Raw genomic sequence first — 12,644 nt, 5'->3', positions numbered from 1 at the left:
TTAAAGAATGGATGAGTTATTCTAAAAATAAACATCCCAACAGTCCAAACAATTTTGTGGCAGAAACCCTCCAAAATATTGGCAGCCCTAACACCTTTAATGTTTAAATCCTGAGAATCCTCACATCTTAAGTAATCACAGGCAGGGATGTAGCAAGTGGAAGTTTGTTATTCATTTCCCATAGGGTTTTCAACAAGTCTCTTAATTTTCTTCTGCCGCCAACTTTCCTTTGGAGAACGGGCAGAAATAGTTCTCTATTCAAGGGACCAACACTAAGATACTGTGTGTTTCTCAGACAAGCTGTGCTATATATACATGTGACCCAGTATTGCTAGGGCCAGTATGCAGCCGAGTCAGCATGGGAAAATCTTAAGTGCACCTGGAAAGAGACTAGGGTGTAATTTTCCAGAGATGGGTTATTGAATGACAGCTTCCCCCTCGGTCCAGTGAGAAATTTAATTTGCCGAGGACTCAACACAGGAAGCATTTGCCGATTAAAAATATGTCTAAACAGATGTTCTGCTTAGCCTGGAAGAAGGATCTTAATGCAACTGTCATTATTGGATTTTCTTGGATTACTACTATCTGGAATCAGAGTCCACATAGAAGGATGTATTTATTTATTATGGCCAAGAGTCCTACATTTGAAGAGGAGCTCAGGGGCATTTGAAAGGATTTAACACACTGGCGGGGAGCGGGGGGGTGCAGGCTGGGGGATGAAGTCCATTTCCATTCTCTGACGCTGGGAGCAGACCCTATCCTCAGTGAAAAAGCAGAGCAGCCATAGCTATTCAAGGTCTCATCTCCAGCTGAAGGCACAGGCGTGTCCTCAATAGAACCAGGCCTACCCCAGCCCTCTCAAGTGAGGAACTGGGAATTTTCCATGATTCAATTGGTCACTCCCACACTGGAAGCAAACATCCTGACAGTCCAGCCATCTGCATTACCCCCACCCCAGGGTGGTGGGCAAAATCGCAGCTTGCCTGTGAACCTTGAAAGACTAAAGAATAGCCCCTCCATGAAAGCGGAGGCTGGATTATTCTATGTGATGGTTTTCAAACCCAGCTGCACATGTGAATCAGCTGGGAAGCTTTTTAAAAATTCTGGTGTCTGCCCCCTGCCCTGAAATTGCAACTCAATCTAACCTGAGTGGAGTCCAGGCATGTGAGTTTTTAAAGCTCTCAGGTAGGGATCCCTGGGTGGCGCAGCGGTTTGGCGCCTGCCTTTGGCCCAGGGCGCGATCCTGGAGACCCGGGATCGAATCCCATGTCGGGCTCCCGGTGCATGGAGCCTGCTTCTCCCTCTGCCTATGTCTCTGCCTCTCTCTCTCTCTGTGACTATCATAAATAAATAAAAATAAAAAAAAAAGATAAAAAAAAAAATAAAGCTCTCAGGTAGTTCAAAAGCACAGGGACGTTTGAGAACCACTGTTATTGCCCAAAGGTCAATAGCAAGGGGTTTAAGATCGAGAGACTTAGGCTCAAGATAAACGCTGCCATTTGCTTACTTGTGTGGCCTTGGATAAGCTATTCTTCTTGCCTTCTGAATCTTCCTTCCTGCTGCATGCTCGTGTTGGGGACACTGAACCAGGTAATGAATGTCAAACACCTGCCATGGTAAGGGCTCCATGTGAGCTCCAGTAATTGCTAGCAAGTCCACATGTGAGGGCAGCCTGGAAAGAATGCCTAAAGTTAGGTCCAGTGGTTCCACCCAGATACACCGACATTGGTGACGTTCGAGGATTCAGGTGCTGAGTAGCTCTGTTTGTACCCAAGTTTGCGGTCTCTGGTAAAACAAGATTCCATTGTGATTCCTACAGCACAAAGCCCTTAGGAACTGTTACTGGGAGTGAAAGGTCCATTCTCTCCTATGCATATGGTTCTGGAAATCGGGCTCTATCGAATAGTCACAGCTTCATTGGAGGAGCGGTTACACACTCCATTTCATTAATCCTATTAGCAGCCCTGAAATGCATGCTAAGCGCTCATCTCCAAGGGAGGGAGACTCTTCAGACCAAATGGTCTGCCAGGGCAATGCTGAGCGAGCAATTCTATGAGCTCCCCAGCCTTTCCCAAAGCTGGGAGCACAAATCCCTGTGGTCAGGGCTGAGGGGAGCCACATAATGCCAGGAAATAAAATCGCTGCTGAAGCCAAGGGGCCAGAGTGGAGGGGCTTCCCTCAGATCCTTTCTCCTGCTTGGGCGGTCTCTTTTTCTAGGGGTGTTGGGAGGGGGTCAGGTCATGATTAAAAGGGAATCTGAGATTGACACAATTTGTCTTATCTTTAATTTAAACAAAAACAAGAGGCACCCATGCTGGCGCCTGACAAGGCCCTGGAGAGGTGAATCAGAAAGAGGGAAGGCTGGAGGGACGGACTAGAACAGCCTGCCCTCGGCTCACCTCTGAGGATGCCAAGGGTCTCCTTCCTCATCAGGCTTGCCCAGGATGCTTAAGGCCCTGCCCATCTGCTGCTACAATATGGAGTGGAGAGACTGGCTTCACCTTAACATTATCCTCTTCCAAAAAACCAGGGTCGGGGGCAGCCCAGGTGGCTCAGCGGTTTGGCGCCTGCCTTCGGCCCAGGGCGTGATCCTGGAGACCCGGATCGAGTCCCACGTTGGGCTCCCTGCATGGAGCTTGCTTCTCCCTCTGCCTGCGTCTCTGCCTCTCCCTCTCTCTGTGTCTCTCATGAGTAAATAAATAAAAAAATCTTAAAAAAAAAAAAAACAAACAAACAGGGTCATTGGAGGGTCTGCAGACTACAGATTTAGACCCTGTTAGGGGTATAAGGCATGGTGGCTGGGGGCATGCATTCACTGTCCTCCTTAAAAAGTCCCCCAAAAATCTCTTGTTGCAGTGTGGGTATCATGCACAAGCCAACATACCCGAGGCAGAATGTTAATGAGCTGCAGCCCCCTTATTTCTTCCGGTCTCCCTTAATTGTGTTTCTGTGCAGCTGTTGAACAGCTGTGGAATCCCAGTCCAGAGGTGGATGATACACTTCCAATGCTGGATAATATTGTTCTTGGAGGTGGAGGTAGAGAGGAAAAAGTGGAATAGCTACATTCGTCCAGCACCTCTTAAATTCCAGACACTTGGCTGTGCACTTTGCATAAATATTATTTCTAATTCTCTCCAAACCTCATATGAACACTTATATGAGGTACTAGCTACTAAGTGACTAAGCTGGGGTGCAAACCCAAGTGTGTCTGACTGTCTAGGTTTATTCAGTTGAGTCATTTTATACCAACAGATTAGTAAATACTAAGAACCCTGACATGTCTATTGCTGGTTGGCAGGTAAGATGCAGAGAAAAGGCAGGATCTGGTCTCTAAATACAGCCACAGCTCTTATCCTTGTGAGGTCATGCTGTTTTTCACATTAAGGAGTGGAATCTATTTTCTTCTTGCAGTTGGGCAGGACTTTTGGCTTGTTTGACCAATAGAATTTGGCGGAAGTAGCATTCTGGGTACTCTGAGTTCAAGCCTTAAGTGGACTGGTGGCTTCTGCTTCTTCCCTCTGAAAAGCCAGCTACCATACTGTAAAAAAATCTCGGTTTAGACAGCTAAATGGAAATCCATGTGGAGAGAAGAGCCACATGGAGGCACATGTGATTACAACTTTTTTTGGACCACCCAGGGCCACCCAGCCCAGTCAAGTGAGTGACCCAGCTGATGTCAGCCAAAGAAACACCCCACAGAGCCCAGTCAACCCACAGAATCATGAAAGATAACAAATCACTGTAGTCATTAGGTTCGGGAGAGGTTTTATGCAACAATAAATCACTTAGGAACAAAAAAAAAAAAATCAGGCGTGGCATCTATATCACTGCGGTGATAGCAAACCCCTCTAGTTTCATCCTCACACCCTATGCTCCATTGTTAGCACTAAGTGCTGGTCATCTGTGGCCAAAATGAAGTGCCACTGAGATGACCAGTTGTCTGGGGAGTCTAAGAAAGCACAAGTCAAAATACTTTGAAAAAGCAAAGCAGGAAACCATAGATTTTAAAGGAAGCCCTGCACATGGTCCCAGCAACATGCTGTGAGATAGAGAAATGAATGCACATTTATCAAAATCAGGGGGGAGGAGGTGGGTGCATGGGAGCTAATGAATTTGCCCTTCTCTAAAAGAGGCCAAACTGATAAGAGGGGGATCAGCAACCCAACAGAAAAATAAGCAAAAGATAGGAAGAGGAAAATTACAGAAGTATACCCCTAAATCACTGGCAAAGGCAGGAAAAGATGCTCAGTCATCAGCAGTCAGGGAAATCCAAATCCAGTAATAATACACTACTGTTTACATTATAAAAAACACTAATAGCACCTAGTGCTAGAGAGGATATGGTGAAAGGGGCACATTCATAAGTTGCTATGGAAATGTGAATGGTTTTACCCTTTGAAGCCCATTTTAGCAACACCTGTTAAAAACATCCCAAGCGTGTGAGGATCTACGTTCAGGAATGTCTACTGTAGCATTGCTCGTGATGACAAAAACTTGAAATGAGGTGAATGTTAATTGATAAGGGAATCATTGGATCAATTATGGTCCATCCATGCCAGGAATATTTTGCAAAATATTCAAAAGAATAAATTGAAGTTGGGACGCCTGGGTGGCTCAGTGGTTGAGCATCTGCTTTTGGCTCAGGTCATGATCCTGGGGTCCTGGGATCGAGTCCCACATTGGGCTCCCCGTGGGGAGCCTACTTCTCCTTCTGCCTATGTCTCTGCCTTTCTCTGTGTCTCTCATGAATAAATAAATTAAATCTTAAAAAAAAAAGAATAAATTGAAGTTATCACAAGTGCATTAAAGGGGTTTCCCATGATGTACTGCTGAATGAGAAAAGTATGATTCATAAAAAACACATATTGAATATGATCCCACTTTTTAAAATGATGAAGCTTGTATTTGTATACATGTTTATATCCCTATGTAAGTGTCTATATAGATACATGTGCATGAGAAAAATATGGAAGATGCACACAAAGTCATCAGCTTGCATTACCTGGGGAAGGGTAGAAGAGCAGTATGTAGAAAGAAGAAGGGAGGGAGGTAGCCAAATGAAAGGAAAAAGAATTTATTTATTTATTTTAAAAGATTTATTTATTTATTCATGATAGACACACACAGAGAGAGAGAGAGAGAGAGAGAGAGCGCAGAGACACAGGCAGAGGGAGAAGCAGGCTCCATGCAGGGAGCCCGACGTGGGACTCGATCCGGGGACTCCAGGATCGCGCCCTGGGCCAAAGGCAAGTGCCAAACCACTGAGCCACCCAGGGATCCCCCAGGAAAAGAATTAAAAAAAAAAAAAAACATTTAAAAGGGATATGATGATATCATTACATTTATGCATTTGTGTGAAATTATATATATGCATATTTATGTGGCAAATATAAAACAGCATTAAAGTGAAAACATGGCAAATGATTTCTATTTTATTCCTACATGGCCATCCTTGAAAAAAGGATTCTGGCATTTAAAAATTATTCCTTTTGGGATCCCTGGGTGGCGCAGCGGTTTAGCGGCTGCCTTTGGCCCAGGGCGCGATCCTGGAGACCCGGGATCGAATCCCACGTCAGGCTCCCGGTGCATGGAGCCTGCTTCTCCCTCTGCCTGTGTCTCTGCCTCTCTCTCTCTCTGTGACTATCATAAATAAATAAAAATTTATTAAAAAAAAATTATTCCTTTTGACAGGGTCAGTGAGGCAATGGATAATGCATCTGACTATAGATTAGAAGAGACTAAAAAATATTCCTTTTGACACTGTCAACTATACTTCAATTAAAATAAATTATTCCCTTTGCTCTGCATTTATTTTATGTAGAAGAAATGCCATTGCCGGCAGTGATGCTTCCAGGGAGACACCTCCATCCATAATCTCCAGGCTAGAACCGGGACAGGACAGCACCCATGTGTAAGCATCAGTGTGCAGATAGCAGACAACACTTCCAGGGAGGCACCTGCTCACAGGTGGCCCTGCCCACAGCAGGCCACAGCCTCACCTGATCCTCCCCCTGCAGCCCTCAAGGTCTCTGGGCTACGTCCTCCTCCCCAGCCTCCATCCCAGCTTTATTTTCTCTCCTTGCCTCCCATGCGCACTTGTTCTGTCAGACTCCTAGTTTCCAAGGACTCATGATCCCTCCTGTCTGCTCTTGGGGGCTGCAACTCACAAGCCAAGCACTGGTGAGAAGAGTCATGAGCCTCAATGGCAGAGTTTAGCTGAAGACCATACAGCCCCTGAGCAACCAAACGCCACCCGTCTAGGGCTTTCTTTGGTAGCCAGTCTGTCCTCAACAAAAGGACACGCTCCCTCATTCCCACAGACTTCGGTGCTCCTAGTCCACTAAGATAGAAAGTAAAAAGTAAAAAGTGGAATAAGAGGTTTCCAAAGCTGGGGCACCTGGGGTGGCTCAATGGTTAAGCGTCTGCCTTCCTCTCAGGTCATGATCTCAGGATCCTGGGATGGAGGCCCACGGAAAGCTCCCTGCTCAGCGAGGAGCTGGCTTCTCCCTCTGCCTCTGCACCTCCCAGAGCTCAAGCTCTCTCTCTCTTGCTCACTCTCTCTCTCTCTTGCTCTCTCTCTCTCGCTCACTCCCTCTCAAATAAATAAATAAAATGGAAAAAAAAAAGAGGTATCAAAGGGGGAATGACTGCTTCGTGGGTGTGGGATCTCCTTTGGGGTGATGCTGGAACGAGATAGCGGGATGGTCGTACAACACTGTGAATGTACTTAATGTCACTAAGTTACACACATTAAAATGGTTGAAATGGAAATTTTATGTTATGTGGAATTTAACACAGAGAAAAAAAAAAGGCCCAAAGACCTGGTAGGGCCCCACATTACCCTTTCCAGCTTCCTCGCTGCTGCTGGCGTTCGCGGCTGCAGCACTCTGCCAGCTTTCACGCGGCCGCTCCTCGAGCCCACCTGAAGGAACCAGGAAGAACAGAAGCGTGAGGACACGTCAGCGTCCCTTGTCGGAGCACCAAGAGATAAAGGAGAAAACCTGGTCGCCTGGGGGCTGACCAGGATCCCTGGCAGATGGGTAAGGATTCGATAACAGAGTTGGCTGAGTGCCAACCGCGTGCCGGGCGCCATTCTAGATGCTAGGGCAGAAAAGAACCTGCTTTCTCATAATCATGCACATGATTCACAAGTTAGAAATATCTGACTCTCCCCCGCCCGTCAGTTCCAGGGTACATGCAGTGAAATACACAGAGTTAAGAGGCAAATCCCGGAGTCAACCCGAAGCCAGCTTCCTCACCCTCACCCCCATTAGGAAGCCCAAATGTAAACAGGACACTCCCTTCCGGGGTCCCCTGGTGTGGAATGCAGGCGTACGTTGTTGTCAGTGCTGCCCCTAAATATGTGATGTGGCCCACAAGGAGGGACTGATGGCAGTGGACAAGGGGGAACCAGGCAGAGAGGGAGGCGGGATCCACAGGGACATCAGGAATATAGTTGCAGGCAGGGAAGCAGGGAGGCTGATGGATTAGATACAAGGGATTGAGAGGGGTCCCCAAGGATTCCCACCTTTGGGGTTTGAACAACTGGGTGGGCTGTGACACGGGGGAGCAGATCTGAGGGCAAAGCCTATGCCCAGGAGAGACTATTGCACATACAAAACCACATCAAAGCAACTACTGGACAATCTGCTTATACAAAATCATTTCTTGCATTTGTTTAGAAATTTGCAGCCTGCAAAGCTGTCTCTCCGTATCTTCTTTGACCCTCATCGGAACATTCTGCGGCAGACACAACCCCATTTTACGGAGGAGAATGCTAAGACACAGAATGGTTAGCCTCAGGTTGTCAGCCCATATGGAAAGCTCGGGGCTCAGGACGGGGTCCCCCAGTCAGAAGCCTGATGATCTCTCCTGGGCCACACAGCTCATAGACGACCTGCAATGACTCGGTGGGATCCCAAACACGTGACCCGGTGACCTGGCCCCAGACAACTGAGGGAGATGGCCCTGCAGCCCCGCGGCCCAACCTATGACACTGGCGGGAGACCAGGCGTGCGCTGACATTTTTGTGAGCCTCCATCCCGCCCGGTCCCCTGCCTTTCTGCCAACTCGGAATCCGCTCACACTCCCTGCAGCTGCTGGGGCGTTGGCGGCCAGCTCCCAGCCTCTGGGTATTCTTCCAGCTGTGATATCATTTCCTCTCGGGCTAAAGGTCGGGGGAAATCCTGATGGTATGAAAATTGCTGGCCAACAGAGGAATGTGGCATGTGTGGAGTGACGGGGAGCCCGAAGCCCAGGCTCCGGGACTAGCTTTGTCTTTGCTGTGTAACTGTGGCTCAGACCTTGGGCATTCCCAGTTTTTCATCTGTCAAATGGGCTGTTTGTTTTGAAGACAAAATGAGGCAATGGGTTTGTTTAGGCACTAACTCATTCAACAAATATTTATCCAACACCTGCTACCACGCCAGATGCTGTTTCTGCTGCTCAGGATACAACACAGAACAAACACTACCCTGACCTCATGGAAATTATATCCTGATGGAGGGTAGGGGGAGAAAACAATAAGCAAATAGTCAACTAAATATTCAAGTCAGTTGCTTTTTGGCAACTGACTTGAATATTTAAAGATAATAATAAAGAAATAATAATAAAGAAAATAAATAAGGGTGAGGGGAACAGTGAATGCTAGGGATAAGGGCTTGCTGTCTCGTGGGAGATAGAGAAGCACAAGCCTGAAGAGAGTGAAGGAGAGACTCTACAGAAGACTAGGGCAGGACTTTTCAAACTAAGGAACACAACAAGTGCAAAGGCCCTGGGGTGGGAGTGTGCTTGGTGGTAGGGAGGTGGTAGGTGAAATGGAATGGGTGAGCAACAGGGTAGTAGGCAATGAGGCCAGAGAGCAGTGGAGGGTCTGGAGGGTTAGCTCATCTGGTGCCATTTTCAGGATTTGGCTTTTATTCCAAGGGATCTAGACGAGAGCCAGAGGACATGAGAGGGCTTTGTAACTGTGCCAGATTTGAACATGACCAGGTTTATTAGTAGTGGACAGGAGGGGGATTCAGGGGCTGGCATTTGAAAGGAGATTCCACATAGCATTAGCCAGCATGAAGGGTTGGTAAATTTAGATGTGCTTGGCTCCTGCGAAAGGAGTGGGGAGAGGCAAAAATATTAAACCTGTAAGGATACGTGAGCACAGCCCGGGTTCAAGGTTAGCTGTAGGCTGCAGTTGAGGGCGCAAAAGCAGCAGAGACTGATACTCAGCTGTGCAGCAGGCAGAGGAGGGCAGGAGTGGACAACTTCTGATCCACCTGGCCCCGGTACTTGGAGTTACAACAGGAGCTAAAGCCCTGGAGTTGAGGGGAGAAGAAGGTGCTCCCTAGTAGGTGGGAGAGTGAAGCGGGGGCGAAGAATCAGCATTTACTAAATGCCAGTTATGGAGCTGAACATGTGCTAAGAACAGTGCTAAATGTTCTTCTCATATTGAGTTTCATAATTCTAGCCTCCTAAAGACACAATGACAAAAGTGCCATAAACATCCCCATTTTCCAGGAAGGAAACAGGACTCTAAGAGGTGAAGTGACTTGCCTGTCTCAAGGGTACAGAGAGTTAGCAATGGTGATAGCTGGAGGTGGGTTCTCTCTGACCCTCAAATCTGTGCTCCTTCCCCTCAGCCTCAGGACCAAAAAGAACAAGAATAGGTAGGGTACCTGGGAGAGGTTGGTTATTCCCAAGGGACCCATGGCATTTTTCCCCCCCAGGAGGCCTGTGAGAGCCTGGGGGCCTGGTGAGCTAAGAACACAAATCCTTCCACTATCATCCTTACCAGCAGGAGACTACAGACTTTTTTTTCTCAGAAGGGCAGCAAATCTCATGCTTCCAGTACAGCCGAGCCCGGGATCTACCTGGATTTAATGTGGTTTGCCCATTCTCCCGGAGGAAACTCTACCTGAGGCTCCCCACTGCCCTTGGGATGAGTTCTCATCCCTTGCGACCTCCTCCACCTGGTGCCTTGGGGCTTCCTGCTACTTCTCCTACTCCCACTCACCCACCCCACTCAGCTACCTATAGCACCTTGATTTCTATTTTCCTCAGCCACATCCACCTCTTTACCTGGCCAAATCCTCCTTGTGCTTCAAGTTTCAGGTGGGACCCTACTTCCCCTGGGACACTGCCTCGCTGCTCCTCCCAGGTAAGAAGCACTCTGCTCTGTGCACTTTGCAGTGGCTGGGCTAATTCACATCCCTGATCACAAGGTATCGGTATCTCCTGTCCATTCAGTTGATCCTTGAGTCTGGTTTCTAGTTTTTCAGCATCTTGATGAAAGGGACCTTGTCTTGTCCAATGATGAACAGCCAGCACTGTGCCTGGCACATAGCAGACGCTCAATAAATTACGGGATGGATGGCTGGCTGAATCAGGTAGATGGTGCTTAAAAAGATAACTCAGTCTTTTCTGACTTGGCCTAATGGATGGGAAAATCTGTCTTCATCAGGTTTTATGGAAACAGGGAAGCAGATATTCTTGGAACAATGGTTCTTAACCTATCTTGTGATTTGCGATCACCTAGGAAGCTTTTTAGACAAACACTGATGCCGGGTCCCATTCCACATAGGTTCATATTTAATCAGTCTGGGCCTGGGCTGGGCCTCAGGATTTTCCAAAGCTCCTCAGGTGATTCTAAGGTGCAGCCAAGGTTGAGATTCACTACTCATGGAACCCGTAAGAGGAAGGCTTAGCTCAAGATATTTTCTTACAACCAAACTCTTCCTTCCCAAGCTCACAGAGCATGAAAGATGTGGGACTGGAAAAAGACATCAAACACGAAAAAAGTCATTTCTCACATCTACATCAATGGAAAATGTTGCTCTCTTCCAGTAAAAGCTAGCAAATGAGTAAGACAGGTGTGTCTGTGGCTGGAACTGGGGCCGTGGGCGCCACAGAACCAGGAAGAGAAATACAGCCTACCGCAGACAGGGGGACAGTGGGGTAAGAGCATGGTGGGGGGGGGGGGGTGATATATTTTTCCTTGGGTATAATTGCAAGACAAAAAATATTTGGAAAAAAACCATATATATGCCCGTATTTGATCTTTGGTTAATTACCTCTTCAGTGAGAGGATATGCAAAGACCTTGTAGATTTCATTAGTCACAGGGGCTTATTCAAACGTCTCCTTTGCATAAGAAACCCAGGCTTACAGCTGGTCTCTGGGAAAGAATGCCCTCCAGGCCTTGAAAAGAGAGCTACAGGCCTGTTCACGCTCTCACTGAAACACAGCGGAGGTCAACGGCCCGTGATGCATGGGGCCAGGATGAAATGTTTCTATCCAGCATTTGCAATTCAATCCCACAGTTTCCTTTATGGAACAATTCACTAAATTCAGAGTTGTTCTTTTTTCTAATTCACCATATAATTCACCTCCCAAGTTCAATTAAGAAGCAATCTGTTAGCAACTTTGGGAGCAAGCTGCTTTTCTTTGGGAAAGCCCAATTTTCTTCCGCTCCCAACAAAAAGTAGCTTAATTATATGCATCATATGAGACATTGATGTATACACAACACTCCTCCACCATAATTAATGAAATATTAGCTATATACATTGAAAGACATCTAGGCAGAAAGAGATGGGCTTTTCTAAAGCCCAAGAGGACAGAGCCTTGTTCCACAGATCAAGACTGCTTATTCAAATATATGCTCATGCATAGTGACTATGAATTAATATTCATTACTGTGGTATTATAACCAAAACTTGATATCATTTATTCCTTCCATCCCTCATTTGTAGAGCCTAACATTATTTTGTTCTTGGTTTTCTTAAACACAAAAGTAATTACCATTTTTAAAGTGTTTATTGTTTGCAGGTACTATGTTAATCTATTTAATCCTCAAGCCAACCCCCAACCCAGGTGCTATGATTCCCATTTTACATGCAGGGTAACTGAGGCTTAGAGCAATTAAGTGAGCACTGGAGACCCAAGCCTTGGGTGGGAAGGTTGAGATTCTCTCCAGAAGTCTGGTGTCAAATCCTTTAATATACATCACGTGCTAAAGTAATCCTGCCAGGACAACCTACGCTCTCCATTTACTCACTTTGAATACCCTCTAACCAACCAGAGGTAAGTTTCTTTTTTTTTTTTTTTTTTTTTTTAATTTTTTTTTTATTATTTATTTATGATAGGCACACAGTGAGAGAGAGAGGCAGAGACACAGGCAGAGGGAGAAGCAGGCTCCATGCACCGGGAGCCCGACGTGGGATTCGATCCTGGGTCTCCAGGATCGTGCCCTAGGCCAAAGGCAGGCGCCAAACCACTGCGCCACCCAGGGATCCCCAGAGGTAAGTTTCTACCACGAAACTCTAATAATAATTTTTTTAAAAATCTCTAGCACGAGGTGATCCTAAAAATCACTTTATTACTAGTCCATTCATTCAATAAATATTGGTTGAGAGTCTGCTTTGGCAGCACTGGGCCGGGTTCCTGAAGCGAGGACAGCCAGGGCTTACCTTCATGGTGCCTTCATGGCTCTAGTGCAGGGGATAAAAATCAACAATACACAATAAGATCATTCCAAGAAGGGATTAAGCACTTTGAAGAAATTAAAACAGTTTTATGAAAGAGCAATGGGGGATGAGAGCCCAGGGAAGGCGTCTCTGAGTAGATGGCATTTGAGCTGAGACCTAAATGATG

The 12,644-nt window shown here is 46.6% G+C and overlaps 1 protein-coding gene across 2 annotated transcripts in view; it reads right to left on the bottom strand.

Moving 5' to 3' along the window:
- Positions 1 to 12,644, bottom strand: part of TLL2 (tolloid like 2) — a 122,311-nt gene that overhangs the window by 65,019 nt on the left and 44,648 nt on the right. For both annotated transcript variants that reach the window (XM_072805865.1, XM_072805866.1), the window contains exon 3: positions 6,842 to 6,922. In XM_072805865.1, coding sequence (XP_072661966.1) covers positions 6,842 to 6,922 — 81 coding nt within the window. The remainder of the gene's footprint in view (positions 1 to 6,841; positions 6,923 to 12,644) is intronic.

The sequence above is a fragment of the Canis lupus genome, chromosome 29 (genome assembly GCF_048164855.1).
Source record: "Canis lupus baileyi chromosome 29, mCanLup2.hap1, whole genome shotgun sequence".
Classification (NCBI taxonomy): domain Eukaryota; kingdom Metazoa; phylum Chordata; class Mammalia; order Carnivora; family Canidae; genus Canis; species Canis lupus.
The sequence above is the reverse complement of the archived record's forward strand: the minus strand, read 5'-3'. Positions and strand labels throughout refer to the sequence as shown.